Source organism: Chiloscyllium punctatum, chromosome 42 (genome assembly GCF_047496795.1).
Source record: "Chiloscyllium punctatum isolate Juve2018m chromosome 42, sChiPun1.3, whole genome shotgun sequence".
Lineage (NCBI taxonomy): Eukaryota > Metazoa > Chordata > Chondrichthyes > Orectolobiformes > Hemiscylliidae > Chiloscyllium > Chiloscyllium punctatum.
Window position 1 is genome coordinate 46,720,763 of NC_092780.1, and position 18,022 is coordinate 46,738,784.

At 43.7% G+C, this 18,022-nt stretch overlaps 1 protein-coding gene across 1 annotated transcript in view; it reads left to right on the forward strand.

Annotated features, from left to right (window-relative positions):
• LOC140465934 (1-phosphatidylinositol 4,5-bisphosphate phosphodiesterase delta-3-like) overlaps window positions 1-18,022 on the forward strand; it is a 92,646-nt gene that overhangs the window by 22,180 nt on the left and 52,444 nt on the right. Inside the window, exons 2-6 of the mRNA XM_072561916.1 lie at window positions 1,871-2,020; window positions 5,004-5,232; window positions 7,537-7,666; window positions 16,393-16,618; window positions 17,593-17,794. Of these exons, the coding sequence (XP_072418017.1) occupies window positions 1,871-2,020; window positions 5,004-5,232; window positions 7,537-7,666; window positions 16,393-16,618; window positions 17,593-17,794 (937 nt within the window). The remainder of the gene's footprint in view (window positions 1-1,870; window positions 2,021-5,003; window positions 5,233-7,536; window positions 7,667-16,392; window positions 16,619-17,592; window positions 17,795-18,022) is intronic.

Consider the following 18,022-nt stretch of genomic DNA (forward strand, 5'->3'; position numbering starts at 1 on the left):
CTCTCTGTAACCGTCTCCGATCTTGAATGGTACAATTGCCATTCCAGGTCGTGATACATCCAGACAGAATGCTCTCAATGGTGCACCTATAAAAGGCTATTCAGTCATGCCAAACTTCCTCAGCTGCCTGAGGAAGAGTCGATGTTGTTGGGCCTTTGTAACCAGTTTGTCCACATGAAGAGTCCAAGAAAGCTTGTTGTGGATGACCACTCCCAGGAGCTTGAGACACTCCATTTGTTCCACCTCCGTGCTGTTAATGTGTAGGGGGGCATGAGGAACATCCTGCCGAAAGTCAATAATGAGTTGCTTAGTTTGCTGGTATTGAGAGCTAGGTTGTTCTCAGTGCACCACTTTTCCAGGTCTTCCACCGTCTGTAGTCTGTTTTGGGAGCCTTTGGGAAGGTTTCTGGATTGACGTTTAATTCATTGAACTCTGTACTGTTGTAACTTTGATTAAACCCTCTCATGTTCCACCCTATCCCCCTAATCCTCAAGTTGCCTCTTTTCCTGTAAGCTCCACTCCAGCCCCCTCCTGACTGGGGTCAGACGGAATGAACAAGTGCCCCGATAAGATCAAAAACAAATATTGTCTTTCATAACATGCTGCTTCCCAACGATGCTAATGATGTGCCAATTCCTCACGACATTGGCTGCAGGCACAAAGAAAACATTGTCCCTGTCTCCATACTTGCACTGTTTGATCAATGGGCCATTGTGTCCATATTCCAGGCTCAGGAGCTGGCTGCAATTACTTGTAATGCTAAATGTTCATTTGATCAAATCGCACAGACAGATTTTACATTCTGAATGCAGATGTAGTTTTGGAGTCTTGGGGGTGTCTAGGCATTCTGAGGAAACCGTATGAATATATGGTTTGTCATGGTAACATGTAGGCATCATTCTCTCAGGTGCTTTAGCATTTGAGTATTTCATGTAATTTCTAAGTGTTGTCAGAAAATGGCATGGCATGTGTTTACAACGTTCCATGCTGCCCACTGTACCACCAGAGCAGTCTTAAGGAGCACAGACTCCGAGAAGACCCTCGGTATGTTTACCCTGTCACTGAGTTAGGTAATGGACGGAGTTATTTGCATGGTGAAGTTAACTGTCTCCTTGTTCACTCATCTGCTTATCAGTGTCTGTAATGATCACCCTGTCCATGTTCTGACCCGATCCCAGGTGAGGCTTCCCAAGTTATTATGATTGATCATGAAACAATCGATTTCAGGATTCCTGGCTTTTGCAAATTGAAATCCTTCAATCTGTTCTGGTGATGGCTACCTGGCAGTGTCATTCTTTATCTGTATCCTTTATCGCTCCATGGCTTGCTGGCTAATCAGCTTTTAAAACTCAGAGCAAGAGTCCTTCTCCCTGCGACACAGGGCTGACTTCAACGCTGGGCTTCCTTCTTTAGCTTTGACTATCAGAACACACTAGTGTTCAAACCCAGGTAAATATCTGAATTCATGAACACCTCTTGCCTGACTAGCACACCCAGATCAGAGTTGTCATTAGGTTTGGTATGTTCCTAAAACACACACACTATCTGCAGGGTGTAGCTGTACACTTACAGCTGGTAATAGTCAGCCCTTGTTATTTCTTTCTGCTACTCCTCTCTCTGTTTAAAGTTCCCCTCACACTCCAGGTACAATATTCCAATGGTCCCACCGCAGACTTTTCCAGCCTCTAAATTTACATCCATGGTATTTCTTTTTGTCTTTGGTAGACCTCTTTTAAGAAAGAAAAACATATTTTGGAATCAAAAGTTAAATTGTCCATAACTCTTCCAGGTTCAGTTGTTTATTATTCGTGGTCACTGTCTTTTTTTATTATTATAGAGATCTTGACCTTTGACCTCTGGTCTCTTTCAGGGTTGCAGGATGACGAAGACGTGAAATTCATGTTAAAAGGCAGCAAGTTAAAAAAAGTCAAGTCCGGTACGTGGAAGAAGAATCGACAATTGAAACTGCAGGAGGATGGCCTGTCCATTTGGTGTGAGTCCAGGAATAAAGCACCCACCTGTGAGTATCCCTATGCAGCCACAGTGATGGTGGATCACTGAGCAGCTGAGAGTTATCCAGGACTAGCAGATCAAGACTGTTTCCGAATTCCTGGAGCTAGCACCAGCTTATTGACAATAATGGTTTTCTGGCATTTTTGGAGTTCATTCACCCATTAATGCAGCTCCAGTTTCCTCTTCTGAGGATCACTACTGGATTTGCCCTCCTTGCTTTCACCACTATTCTTCCTTTTAAGTCTTTGTTCTGTCCAGTAACTGATTAGTAAGAGACCTGGTCACCATCAGGCCCTCTGTTCCCAGTGCCATGTGAGGAATATTTCATTTGTTCCATCAAAACTGTAGGAAATTAGAGTTCCCCAGATTCTGAAGGAGCTGTTTTCTGATAGAACAGTCTCCCTTTCCAAGAGCAGCACACCGCCAGTACATATGAGCTGTTTGCCCATGAGTTTATCTGGGACATGTTAACACAACGAGTAACTTAAATGATGGGACTGACTCAGGAATACCCAATTTGGAATTTTTCAACTTTTTTTTTGTTATTGTCCATCTTGTGCAATGGTTGTACACTTTTGTTTTTTGGAAGATGATACATTCTGACCATGTATCATGGGCCTTTCACATGTCAGTTTCCTTTGTGGTTGTCTATCCAGAAAATCCATGAGAAATTCCAAACCTTTTTTTTGCAATTCAACTGACTGTTGTTCATCTCATTTACATCTGACTTGACATCATACAGGAAGTGACGATGCCAGAACTGGACCTAGCCTTTGTTATGGATCAGGCCATTTCAAGAAGGTAGCCCAGACCCTAACATTTCTCGTTGTTTTAAGCAGGTGTAAAGTGGATATTCCAGGAGGAATGCAGCTGGCCCAACCATAGTTTTAAACAAAATAGAATTTATTTACCCATTACTGAATGAAACATGAATAAAAGAGAACTGAATTTAAAATAACCAGTATGAAAACCCAGTCAACTCTATCACAACCTAATGATGCTGTTCCAAATACTTACAACATCCTTATAAACATCCCCTTTTCAAAAAAAGGTAAAGCGAAAAAAAGGTGAAATCAAACCTAGGTTCTTCCTGGAGAGATGTCAGAGAGAGGCGATCAGCACAAAGCTGTTTCTCAGACTTGACCAGCAGCTGCAAAATAAACCACTTGCTCAAACCAAACCAAACCCTGAACTGGGAGAACTGACCACGCTCCTTTCATTGTGCTAGTGTTTTTTAAAAAAAAAACACTTAAAAGTTTCTTCAAGTAGATATTTCCAGTCATTTCGGAACATCTGCCTTTACGACTCCTCTGAAGAAAATCTCAAGGACAACATAAGCTTGTCAAAGGAGGAGTATCATCACACCTACCCTTTGGGAAGGTAGCATTCCAGGTCCCCACACAACAACAAGTTATAGCTCCTGCAGTGCGATTGGCTTAGATGCCGAGAACATTGGAGAATTTAATGGTGCTTTCTGTCATTTTAAATAATGGCCACCAGGACTTTAACTCTACATCCAAAATGGATATTTTAGTTTGCAACTTCCATTTTTTTAGATGAGTATCAGCTGTTACCAGATCAAATCTGGGTCAGTGTGGGATAGGACGCAGGAATGAAGCTTGATAGAGGTGTACAAGGTAACGAGAGGCATAGAGTACATAGCGAGAGACTTTCCCTAGGATGGAAATGGCTATCATGAGGGGGCATAACTTTAAGGCGATTGGAGGAAGGTTTAGGGGAGATGTCAGAGGTCGGTTCTTTACACAGAGAGTGGTGGCTGTGTAGAGTGCACTGCCAGCAGTGGTACTAGAGTCAGGCATTAGGGACATTTAAGCAACCGCTGGACTAGTGTATGAATGGCAGTGAATTGAAGGGTGTCTAGGTTATGTTGATCTTTGATTACAATTGTGAGCCAAAGGGCCTATACTGTGATGTATTGCTCTATGTTCTAAGCCTCCTATGCATCTTAGTTAGAGAAAGCTACTGGCAAACAAACCTTCTCTCAGTCTGCTCCTTTTTTGTTTTAAAGAACCAAGAACATTTAGGTACTATGAAAAGATGGCACTATAACAATAATCTAATGTTGTAAGTAATTTAAATTTGGCGTTGGGGGTGTGAGGTGAAATTGTGCCCATTGGTAACAGAGGGCCTGTGGTATAGCAGTGAGCAATGCATGCTCCCTCTCAAAGGACACCCAGACATGGGCATAGCCACAAAGGGGGGAGATCCTCAGTTATAACAACCCTCTCCATGGTTGCTGCCTGGACCTTTTTTTAATGTCCATCCTGATCAGACTCTTCAGGATGTTCTCTGGTTCTCCCAATTCTCTGCCCTTCTATTAGAATGCAGCTGAGAATATCAAGCAACCAATTAAATATAATTTAATATCTAATATTGATACAACCAAGAGGGGAAGTGGTGCCCGTGGTGGGCAATGTGTTAATTGTTACCTCTTCTTCATAGAATCCCTGCAGTATGGAAACGGGCCATTCAGCCCATCGAATCCACACCGACCCTCTGAAGAGCATCCCACCCAGACCCAGACCCCTACCCTATCCCTGCAATCCTATATTTCCTGTGACTAATCCACCTAGCCTGCACATCACTGGACACTATGGACAAATGAGCATGGCCAATCCACCTAACCTGTACATCCATGGACGATGGGAAGGAACCCATGAGATGGGTTAATGGGGTAATTTGATGGCAGGTTACTCAGAATAGAGAGGGAGGTCCCAGATTCAGACCCATCTGCTCCGAAGACATGTAACAAGATCTCTGAAAAAGCTGATTAGAAAATATCTAAACTGAAGAGGGGAAGTGGTTAGGATAGGGCGAAGTGTATTTGTGGTGTAGCAAGAAAATGGAGAGGTGGTAGACATTGGCTGAGCAGGGACCTAGCTGACTGCCTGCTGCAGAATCTTACCTGAGATTGCTGTCTGTCAGAATACCTGGCCAGTCCGGTGCTAATCTCTCGTCCATTATTTCAGTCTCGGTGATGGATATCCGGGACATCCAAGAGGGCCATCGCTCCGAGGTGATGAAGAAACATGGCAGCAGCTTCTCGGAGAAACGGTGCTTCACCATCATGTTCACCAGCAGCCGTACAAACCTGGACCTGGTGGCTGAGTCGGAGGAAGAAGGAAGGCGATGGGTTCAAGGCCTGAAAAAACTCATCAGTCGAGTGGAAACCATGAGCCAGCGAGAGAAAATTGAACAATATCCTTTTCTGATCTTCTTCTGAGGAAGGTATAGAGTTCTGTGCTAGCGCATCACTTGTCCATCAAAGACTTGGTGCCCGTCTAAATGTTTTGGCTTGCTGGTGATAGTGCTCAGCAATCATTAAAAACCCAAAATTTCTTCAACCGTGTTTAGCAAACCTGGCCAAGAACAAGCTTCTGAGAACTAGATGACCAGAATTTCGCAGTGTCAGACAGACTCCAGTTGTCTTTAAGAATGGCAGGTAACTCATCCTCATTCCTGGCATTGCCAAGGGATTATGGGTGACGGGTAGCAAACCTGCACCTTGCCCTTCCAACTTGACCAATTCCATTGGGAATGTAATAAGGTTGTTAAGAAAACGTATGGTGTTTTGGCTTTCATTAACAGGGGGATGGAGTTGAGGAGCCACGAGGTTTTGCTGCAGCTCTACAAGTCCCTGGTGAGACGTCACTTGGAATATTGTGTCCACTTCTGGTCGCCCTACTACAGGAAAGATAGAGGCTTTGGAGAGGGTGCAAAGAAGGTTTACCAGGATGCTGCCTGGACTGGAGGGCTTCTGTTACGAAGAGAGGTTGACTAAGCTCGGACTTTTCTTTCTGGAGAGAAGGGGGAAGAGAGGTGACCTGATCTTCCTCTCTTCCCCAGAGCAGGATTGACTGGTACGAGAAGTCATAGTTTTAAGATGTTAGGAGGAAGGTATAGAGAGGAAGGTTCTTTAGAGTTGTGAATGCATGGAATGCATTGCCAGCAGTGGTAATGGAAGTAGAGTCATTAGGGACATTTAAGTGACTGCTGGACATGCACATGGGCAACAGTGAATTGAGGGGTGCGCATAGGTTAGGCTATTTTATTTTAGGCTAGGAATAATCCTTGGCATAACATTGTGGGCTGAAGGGCCTGTTCTGTGCTGTACTTTTTTATATTCTATGCCTATCTCATTCTTGAGGGCATGTAGTTCAGAGGGGTTGTGACTGCTGTTCTAGAGTCAGGAACCTCTCTGAATGGTTTACTGGAAGAAGTCTTAATGCTTGACTGAGCTCCAAGGCTTGGTAATGCATTACTGCAGCAGGGAGTCTGTTTATCAAGACTGAAGTAGAGTATTCGCTTTGCTTGTTTATTTGATATTCTTGAGGTTGAACTAGGTTCCTCTGAACCATGTCCTTTGACCTGTTTATTTGGACAAAATTTAAAAGCACTAGGAAATCAAGTGGTTTTTATCCAGTAATGGCTTCTGATTGTCTGATGCATTTATAACATTGTAAAAGCAGCAGAGTCTTTTTCCAGATTTTGAAGTGGCTGTTAGTTTTTGAAGTACATTTTGTGGGACTTTTCTTCAGAATTACTTTATGGTTAATTGATTCTGTGGTACATCCTAGATGAGTGGGCAAAGAGGATGTGAGGTGGGCAAAGAAGGTGGCATAGTGATTGAATAGGGTTGAGGGCTGATAATAAATGAAGGTTAGAGGGTTTAATAACCTTTTTTAGTACAACAAAATATCAAACGTTATTGAAAAACCAGGTTCCTAGAGAGCTCGACAGCAGTATAGGTGCAGAGAGGTTGTTTCCCATTTTGGGAGAGTCTGAGAACAGAGGGTATAATCTCAGAATAAAGAGTCACCAGTTAGGACAGGTGAGGAATTTCTTCTGAATCAACCCAATTTCTGGAATTCTTTGCCATTGAAAGGCCATCAAGGCTGGGTCATGAAGTGTATACAAGGCTGAGACAGACTGATTTTTAATAAATCAGGAGTAAAGGATTTGTGTGGGTGGGGGTGGGGTGGGGGGCAGGGGGTGGTGTGGAAGCACAAGTTACAGAAGTGGAGTTGAGGATGATTGTTGCTGATCTAATCTCATTGGTTAGTGAGGCAGATACACTAGGCGGAATGGCCTACAGATTAAGGCCGAATTGACTAGTTGGTCTCTGCACTCATTCCGTCACTTCCCTCCTGGCTTCTGAACTGCTTCCAGAGTCAGTGGGTTTGAAATTCACACTTTACTGATGAAAGGCGTGTGTGTGTGTCCCTTAATTTGTTTAAAAGGAAAGTTGTTTTAATGTCAATAATAAAAGTAGTACAGTGAAGTAAATTAGTGCACAGACCTACAGCTGGAGATCGAGCAGTGAACATGAGCTAAATGCTCTCTTAGACTGCAGTTTCTCTGAGTTAATAAGGCAGTGTTTTGTGAGTGTATTGCTTTCCTTCAGTCCTTGCAGCCCTGTGCATGTGCTGAAAGTGTATATATTACAGATCCGTTTCCTGAATCTCTCTCCCTGGTTGAGTTTATTGCCTTAATTCTAGCAACCTTGATCCATCAGCATCTGGAAAAGGCTGACAAAAACAATGATAACAAGATCAGCTTCAAGGAAGTGAAAAATCTACTTAAGATGATCAATCTCAAAGTCGAGGATGATTATGTCAACTTCCTCTTCCAGGTGAGAGCCAGTACTGTGGAAGGTGGGAATCTGTTAATGTTTGCTTCTCCATCACTGAAGCTCTCTCCTTTCCTGTAGTGAGCGCTGACCCTTTGTCAGAGCGAATGATATCAAAGGGAATCCAGCTACAAACTCTGACTATTGGACCGATGCCTTGCCAATGCCACTGGTTAATGCAACATTACTGCAATATCAGTTTCTGAGAAGATTTGTAGTTCTGGTTGATGATAAGTATGTAAGTTAGCTCATTGAGCTGGAAGGTTTGTTTTCAGATATTTTGTCACCACGACTAGGTAACATCAGCGAGGTCTCCAGTTACCTAGTCGTGGTGATGAAATGTCTGAAAACCAACCACCTAGCTCAGCGAGCTAACTTACATACTTATTACTGCCATATTTATGTTAAAGTCTGCATTTTGTTTTTCTGTACTTATTTTCATTTCTTCTTGTGCCTTTCACAAGTTCAGGAGGTCCAGAAACATTCGGTAGCTGATGAGGTATTTCTGAGCTTTATCAGTGTTGCAAGGCAAGAAACATGCTGCTGTTTGGCACAGAGGTCCCACAGATGCCTCAGATATACAATGTCAGTCTTTTTCAAACAGTATTGGTTGAGAGGGAGATTGTCAAGGGAGAACTCCTACTCTTAACGAAATAATGTTATGGAATATTTCACATTCACCTGAGTTATCAAAAAAAAGGATTTAATGTTTAATTTGAAAACAGCAGCACTCTGTCAGAGTGTAATGCTCCCTCAGTACTGATGGGCTCTGCTGCGGCTGGACACACTTTCCTCATTCCTGAAGAAGGGCTGATGATGCTGTTCCTTGGATGCTGCCTGACCTGCCTGGGAACCCTCCAACCACAAGGGATGAACTCAGATTTCTCCAGTTTCCTCATTTTCCTCCCTCTTCCCCCCCCACCTTGTCTCAGTCAAATCCCTCGAACTCAGCACCGCCTTCCTAACCTGCAATCTTCTTCCTGACCTCTCCGCCCCCACCCCACTCCGGCCTATCACCCTCACCTTGACCTCCCTCCACCTATCATATTTCCAACGCCCCTCCCCCAAGTCCCTCCTTCCTACCTTTTATCTTAGCCTGCTGGACACACTTTCCTCATTCCTGAAGGGCTTATGCCCGAAACGTCGATTCTCCTGCTCCTTGGATGCTGCCTGACCTGCTGCACTTTTCCAGCAACACATTTTCAGCTCCCTCAGTGCTGATGTTGGTTTTTCCCCTTTGGTTTTGTGCTTCAGTACTCAGTGTGGGGCCTTGAACCTGCAACATTCTAACTCCAAGGCAGAAGTACTACCAATGACCATAGCTGACACCCGCTGTCTTATTGTAGCTGGGTGGGCACACATCTGGAGATTAGATTAGATTCCCTACAGTGTGGAAACAGGCCCTTCAGCCCAACTAGTCCACACCGACCCTCCGAAGAGTAACCCACCCAGACCCATTTCCCTCCAACTAATGCACCTAACATTACAGGCAATTTAGCATGGCCAATTCACCTGACTCACACATCTTTGGACTGTGGAAGGAAATCGGAGCACCCGGAGAAAACCCACGCAGACACAGGGAGAATGTGCAAACGCCACATAGACAGTCACTCAAGGCTGGAATCGAACCTGGGACCTTGGTGCTGTGAGGCAGCAGTGCTAACCACTGAGCCACCGTACCGCCCCAATAGATAGTGACCCGGACTGTCAAAATTAGGCAGACTGATGTGAAAAAACAAATGCCTGAAAACCCCACATAGAAACATAGAAAATAGGGGCAGAGGTGGGCCATTTGGCCCTTTTTTTTTTGAACCTGTACCACCATTCAAAATAATCATGGCTGATAATGCAATCTCAGTATCCCATTCCTGCCCTCTTCCCCATCCCCCTTGATCCGTTTTAGCTGCAAGGGCCATGTTCAGCTCCCTCTTGAATATCTCTCATGAACTGGCCCCAACAGCTTCCTGTGGGAGAGAATTCCACAAGTTCACAACTCTGAGTGAAGAAATTCTTCCTCATCTCACTCCTGAACAGCTTACCTGTTTATTATTTGACTGTGACCCCTTGTTTTGGACTTCCCCAACACTGGGAACATTCTTCTCACATCCAGCTTGTCCAGTCCCATCAGGATTTTATGTTTCTACGGGATTCCCCCCTCATTCTTCTAAATTCCATTGGATACAGGCCCAGTCGATCCAGTCTTTCCTCCTAGGTCAGTTACATGTTTCATTGGCTATTATCATTTCAAGAGTTATTAAAGTATATAAATCTTTTTTTTTACCTTTTTTTTTTCTTCTTCCAATGTGCTCTCCAAGGTGTGATTGAGGGATTGAAAATATCCTCTATTAGATTTGTTCCCCTGTAGTTTAGATCAGAAGGTTGGAACAAAGCAAGAGACCGATGAAAAGATAGTGCCGTTTGTGTTCATAGCCATACAGCTGGCCATGAAAGTATTGCAGGAGAAATTTATAACTCTGAGGGAGCCTCTTTGCCTCATGTCTGTGTCAGCAGTTTGTCAGCATAATTCCACAAGTGCCAACCATCTGCTTTCTCCCCATCACTCGTCCATTTCCAACATGCATCCAAATCGCTACTCAAAACTACCATTAAAAATGATTCCATGAGCTTTTCAAGCAGCACACCCCAAATTGTAGCAATGTGCCAAACAATCATCACGCAACACTGTATGAAAACCGTTTCTCCTGACTTCCTGTCTGATTTTGAACCCCTCTGCTCACACTGCCTTTATGTCCTTTGTTCTAAAGAGAAAGATCTCAGCTTCTCTGCTGTCCAAGCTTTGTAATATTAATGCTACATTGCGACTGTGCTTGGGTTTTAGTTCACGCACTGATCAACTGAAATTTCAGAGCTTCTTTCTTGCTGTTCAGCTTCTGGTCAGTCTCATCTTAAGTCAGAAACTGCTTCACAGGACATGAGTCAAGATATTTTCCTGTCAGAGCAGATGCTGGAATCTGAACTGAAAATAAAAATTGCCGGAGACCACCGTGGGTCAAGCAGCATCTGTGGAGACACTTCATCGGATCAGACGGTGTGGAGTTTTGGCATTGCAAGGCTTAAAGCTCAATTAACCAAAAATTTTAAGTCCTTTTAATTTCTCCATTAGAAAGGAACCCTTTGGAGTTGGCCCTCCATTAAGGCATTGTAATGACTGATGTTTCAGCAGGCTGACAGAGTTGACACCCTTCATTTGGAGTTCAACTTTTGAAACCGCAAAGTAAATAAATTCACTGTCTCCTAGCCATGTCCAAGGCCAGAAGCCCGGTGTTTGAGGGATCATTAGAGAGTCCAGAGATCTTTGAAAGAGATGGGCAACGATGTGTCTGGACGCCGCACATCCGACCTTTCTGAGAAGCCAGTTTTCCAGTGAGGATGGGAATGGGGCCTGACTCCCATCTGTGGGAATCTTGAACTCAGCAGCACTCTTTATTGAGTCAGTTTGTCTGTTTGATCCAACAGTAGAGTCACAGATCTTTAACAGAAGTGTAAATGCTCTTGAAGAGCACAAGGTTGACTCTGGAGTTGAGGGGGTTAGTTTATGAAGAGATTATATTGATTAGAATTTAGAAGAATAAGGGGGAGGGATCTTATAGAAACATATAAAATTATGAAGGGAATAGATAAGATAGAAGTGGAGAGGATGTTTCCACTGGTAGGTGAAACTAGGACAAGAGGGCATGGCCTCAAGATTAGGGGGAGCAGATTTAGGACAGAATTGAGAAGGAATGCCTTCACCCAGAGGGTTGTGAATCTATGGAATTCCCTGCCCAGTGAAGTAGTTGTCACTTCTCCATTGAATGTTTTTAAAGCAAAGATAGATTTTTTTTGAGCAATAAAGGAATTAAGGGTTACGGTGAGAGGGTGGGCAAATGGAGCTGAGTCCGCAAACCGATCAGCCATGATCTTATTGATTGGCAGAGCAGGCTCAATGGGCCAGACTGCCTACTCTTCTGATTCTGATGTTTTTATGTTCTAAGGTCTGCAGAGGTGTGTCATATAATAACACTCATTCAAATAGACAGCTCTTTAAAAATTGATTTTATTAAAAAATGCCTTGTGTATGCGGTTGGTTCAACAATTCTGGTCTGAAAGTTCGAACAGTTAGCTATTGACATAATCTGAAGTGCTATAATTCTAGCAGTATTCATGCTTGGTTACTTTACACACTATATCATTATCACTGTGGGTGTATTGTAAGTTATCAATTTGATAGGCAGCTCAGAAGTTATTAAACAATGTGGAATCGTAGTTAGACAGGGTGGTGAAGAAGGCGTTTGGCACACTTGCCTTCATTGGTCAGATCATTGAATGTGGGCGTTGGGAGGTCAAGTTGCACTGTACAGGACATTGGTTCGGTCAATTTTAGAATACTGCATATAAATCTGGCTGCCCATCAATAACAACATAATTTCAAACATGAGAGGGTGCAGAAAAGATTAAGGGTATTGCTGGGACTGGAAGGTTTGAGCTATAGGGAGAGGCTGTATTGGCTGGGGCCTTTTTCCTTGTGCTTCAGCGGCTGAGGGGGTAACCTTTACAGAGATTTATAAAATGGTTAGGGGCATAGATAGGTTGAATAGCCAAGGTCTTTTTCCTAGTGTAGGGGAGTCCAAAATTAGAGAACATTAGATTTAAAGTGAGAGAAAAGATTTAAAAGGGACCTAAGGGCAACGTTTTCACCCAGAGGGTGATGCGTGCGTGGAGTGAGCTGCCAGAGGAAGTGGTGGAGGCTGGTACAGTTACAGCATTAAAAAGGCATCTGGATGGGTGAATGAATAGGAAGGGTTCAGAGGGCTGTGGGACAAGTGCTGGCAAATGGGACTAGGTCAGATTGGGATGTCTGGTCAGTGCAGTCAAGTTAAACCCAAGGGTCTGATTCAGTGCTGTATGACTATACTATCAGCTGTGGTTATGAATAAAAGCCTGTTTATTTTAAAAAGTGCTGAGGGAATATACACTAATCAGTGGGGCTTTTTAATATAATGAGCCTATAATCAATAATTAGAACTTTATCTCATTTTAACCTCTTGAGGTCTGCCTGTTATGTTTGTTGGGTAAGTGGGCATGAAGGTTGTGAAGGCAAATGGTAACCTTTTAAGAAGTCACAAATAGGGATGAGTTGGCATAGAGGTTAAAGGACGAGTTGGCATGGGGGCAAGGATCATAATTTGATCAGGTTGGCATCATGTATTGACATGGATGGTTTGAGAGGGCGTGGTTTTGCATGAGTTGACCTGTATGGGCATGGGGTTATGAGGGGGAACATCATAGGGCCTCTCATTTAAGGAAGATGACAGTGGTGAAGACCTTGAAAGAGTGAGGCAGCCTTGCTCTGTTTGGCAATCAGCAATCCCCAGCCACCTCTGATCTGCAGCCGTGGCTAGAGAAACCAGACTCTATCCTCCCACCGAGTGCCAGAGCGCTTTTTCCTGCAGGATGTAGGGTGATCCAGGAAATTTCCCAACTTGTGCCAATCAGCGCGAGAATGAAAACCCTAATCCAAGTCTGCCAACTTTGTTTATTAGTTACCAATCACAACTTGAGGCTGAAGTTAGGTGCATAAACATTGAAGGGGCCTGAATAACCGTCGTCAGTTATAGAGCTACTAATGTGCAAGACTCCTGAATAAAGTGAGCAGCTGAGGTTATGTTTGGTTTGTGCTTCCTCAGGGGGAGGATAAATGTTAGACGTTTATGCGATATTCTATATCTGGACCTCTCTAAACAAGCCGAAATGTCGAAGTTGAGTTGTTGCTCTACACACGCCGTCTGAGAGATTACTGATACAACCAAAGAGCCTCCAAGGGAACAGTTCAGAAGACTGACATGATGGTTGGAGGTGGCATGATGGAAGAAAAAAAAAAGGTCATTCCAGGTGCTAAGCTAATGTTATGGGGATGTGGGTGTATGCCCCATTGAGTCAGCTGGAGAAATTTGAAATCAAAAGCTAGAACTAAGAGCTAGCCTGATGGTGACCATGTTGGTTGTTGCAGTGTCATTGAGGGAAAGGCAGTCTGCTCTCCTTCTGTGGTCTGGCCACCAAACCCCAAAGCAGTATGGTCGATCCTGAACTGCTCTTTAAAACAACCCAGCATGCTACCCGGCTGGATGAAACCACTACAAAGTGAGAACAAAGGAATGAATTTGAATTGCTGTGCATCCCCCTCGGCACTAGAAATGACAGCAGCAAACACAGCTTTGTCAACCCTGCAAAATCCTTCTTAGTAACACCTGGCAGGGGGTTGGGAGAGCGGTCTCTCAGACCAGTCAAGCAACAGCCTGATATAGGCATGCTCACAGAATCAGACATTACAGACAATGTCCCAGACACCACCATCACCATCCCTGGGTATGTCCTGTCCCAAAAGCAGGACAGACCCAGCACAGGTGGCACAAAGATGCAAGTCAGAAGGGAGTCCTCGACATTGATTCCAGATGCCATGAAGTCTAATGGCATCAGGTTAAACATGGGCAAGGAAACCTACTGCTCATTACCACGTGTGTCCTCCCTCAGCTCATGAATCAGTACCCCTCCATGTTGAACAACACTTGGAGGAAGCACTGAAGATGGCATGGGCACAGAATGTACTCTGGGTTGGGGGATTTCAGTGTCCACCAGCAAGAGTGCCTTAGAAGTGACTGAACTGGTTGAGTCATAAAGATGTACAGCAGGGTTCTTCGGTCCAATCTGTCCATGCTGACCCCTAAAGGAAAAAACTGTTAGACTGGGTCTGCAGCAGGTGTTGAAGGAACCACAAGAGGGAAAAACCTACTTGACCATGTCCTCACAAATGTATCTGTTGCAGATGGTATCAGTTAAATTGGTCACTACAATCTTTAGTGGAGACAAAGTCTTGTCTTCACATTGAGGATATCCTCAATCACTATGTCAAAAAGCAATTCCACAACAACTGGACCAGATCTAAGCTCTGCAGTCTTGTACAACCTGTCACATGGGAACGATTGGTGAACAATTAAACAATTCACTGGAGGAATGGCTCCACAAATGTCCTCGTTCTCAATGCTGGAAGAGCCCAGTACGTCGGTACAATTGGTGAGGTAGAAACATTTGCAACAGTCCTCAGTCAGAAGTACTGAGTAGATGATTCATCTCAGCCTCCTCCGATAGTCCCAAGCATCACTGATATCAGTCTTCAAGCCAATTCCATTCACTCTGCATGATGTCAAGAAACAGCCAGAGTACCCGGACACTGCAAATGCTTTATGTACAGACAAATACCGAAGATATGTGGTGATGTAATCATCCAACCCCTTCCCCTCACCCACCCCTCATCATCCTACCTCCTCCCCCAGCCAAGCTGATGTGGTGCATCTACAACACTGCCATCTACTCAACACTGTAGAAATTTCTTGGGTATCTGTTGTCTGCAAAATCAGGACAAATTCAATGTGAAAAATTGCTGCCCTATCTACGTACACTCAATCACCAACATGATGGGAGGAATCATTGATCGTGCTCTCAAACAGCATGTGCAGGAGAATAACCTGCTTGCTGACTTGCAGTTTGGGAATCGCTAGGGTCACGTGACTCCTGACCTCATGAGAGCCTTAAAGTAAAAACAAAGAATAATGTGGCTTGGATGGCCACATCGCCAGCACTCCTATCGGGTTCACACCATCAAGGAGAAAGCAGCCAATTGATTTGCATCCCTTCCACCACCTTCAGCATTCACTTGTTTTTAGTAAAGGTGACATCCAAGTGCCTATGGTTTGAAGTTGCCTTGCAATAGTTTCTAGATTTTTAATTTATAGTTTGACAGAGCTGAGAAGAGGAGTTACACTCAAACCTTCAGGAAGCTGGCGAGCAAAGACAGATCTCCCTTTTTCTCACACCAGAACAAAGTGCTGGAGGAACTCCGCAGCATCTGAGGAGAGAAAGCAGAGCAAGCATTCCAGTCCAGTGATCCTTTTTCACAACCATTCTTCATGGGTCACAGGAATCGAAAAAGTTAACTCTGTTTCTCTCTCCGCAGGAGCTGGCAGACCTACTGGGTTTCTCCAGCAATTTCGTTTTATGTTTCGGATCTTCGGTGTTCACCGTTCTTCTGTTTTTATTGAAGTGTCTCCCTCTTTCCTATGAGTGGAAACATAACAGTCAGACACAGAAGAGACAAATATCTGACTCCGATGCAGACTGGCTATGAAACTGAGGGTTTTCTATTGTTCTGCTGTTAAGAGCAAGATATCACCAAGAATCTGGGTCTACCTGCACCTCAGGGACTCCAGCAGTTCAAGAATGCAGCTCACTACCACTTTCTCAAGGGCAGTTAGGAATGGGAAATAAATGCTAACCTAGCAAGTGACACCCACATCCTATCAATGAATTATTTATAAAAAACAACCTTAAGTTTTTGTGTGTTGAATCATTTTTAAAATGTTTAGAAAATATAGTTTGCATATTGTTACCATTTCTGTGTTCTGGCTATTTTTAATTAATATGTAATGCACAAATCTATTAAATTACATTGTTCTTTGTAGTCATCTGGGTAACACAACTGTTGTTTTGTAACCATTTGTACCCTATCCAAATACGGATTGCAATAAGCCAGGCAAGTCGGGAGAAACCCATTTAAATCTGTGATGGGGTGTGGCTGCAGTTTGATTGTCGTGCTTTTGGTGTTCCTAATTCTGAGGTAAAACCAACGCCTCAATCTTGTGAAACCTGGGCAATTGCATCTCTCTTCTTTTCAGCAATGTGATAAATCCAGAACCAATACTTTGGAAGAGCACGAGATCGAGGAGTTCTGCAATCTCCTGATGCAAAGACCGGAGTTGGAGGAGATCTTTCAACATTTCTCAGGACACGGACAGTGGCTGACTGTTGGGGAGCTGGAAAACTTCTTGAAGGAACAGAAGGAGGTGTCAATAGCAGAAACCTGTTTAAGCATCATGCAGAAGTACGGATTTCATGATAATGGTACGGCAAATATTGAGGGCCGCTGTGTTCAGCTCATTTTAAACAATGTCTGAATATTTAGTCATAGGGATCAACTACGTGGGACACCTCTTGGCCCACCACATTTGTGCTGATAAAAATCCTGTTCCAATCCCATTTTCCAGCACTTGAATGCCATGGCATCACAAGTGTGCATAAATACATCTTGAATGTTATTAGGATTTCTGCCTCTACCACCCATTTATGACAATGACTTGTGTATTTATTCGTCCATAGGATGTGGGCATTGTTCGAACAGCCAGCAGTTAATACCCATCCCTCACTGCCATTGGGAAGATAGAGGCAAGGTGTGTTTTGAAACTATTCCAGATCCCGAGATGAGGTTTCACCCAAAACTCTAGGATACAGGATCCAAAGAACAGCTGTGAGACCTAGCTGGTAGTTTGTGTGCTGACTGCTACTGATTAATACCTTCTGATAATTATGGAGGAGAAATTGAAGAAGGTGTTTTGGGACAGTGGGATGATTGGGTAGGATGTAGCTTTCAATTCTAACTCCGAATGGATGGTTACAATATGATGGAAGCACCAATGTTAGAGGGTGTTTACTGTGGGTAGCTTATTGTTAGTGTTATGGGTCAGGTTGGAAATATTGGGGGATGGGGAAATGTCGCAAAGTGGAGAGTTATCTGTCGCAAACCGTTTCTGTTGAGAATGCAGTTTGGGAGCTTGGGTGAGCCTCTAGCCTTTAGGTTCCTTGTGCTTTCAAATCTTTGGTCCATCCTCCAATTGATACAGAACCATGGTCCTCGAGGAATGTTCAGATCTGGGATCCATTTGGAGTTGCTACCCTTTCCTCATGTTCTGTCAAACTCTGGGATCTTGCTGATTCGCTGCTCCCAGAACAGCGAGCGATACTTAGGACTGACAGTACATGACCCTACAATGATTTCCTAAGAAATTAATAGTTAATTTCAATCTCTTTCCAACCTTCAGCCAAACAGAACCAGCTCTTGACCCAGGATGGCTTCATGATGTACCTGCTTTCTCCTGATGGGGACGTGTTTAACTTGGACCATGACAAAGTTTACCAGGACATGACCCAACCACTCAGTCACTACTTCATTTCAACATCCCATAACACCTATCTGATGGAGGACCAGCTGGGAGGACCAAGCAGTACTGAGGCGTACATTAGGTAATTATTATATAGTACATTAAATTTAAAGGACATCAAGAGGCCCTCGTCCCATTCAATCATGTTTGTGTTCTGTTCCTTGGGTTTCTCCACTCTTGCTTCTTCGAATCCTATAAATGTAACTTTATATTCCTTTGTCACTCAGTTTTAGAGTTTGGATTAAAAAATAGTGGCATATGGGTGTTGGTTACTTTTGTGAAAGATTCCTCTTAAAAAGAACAGTCCTGC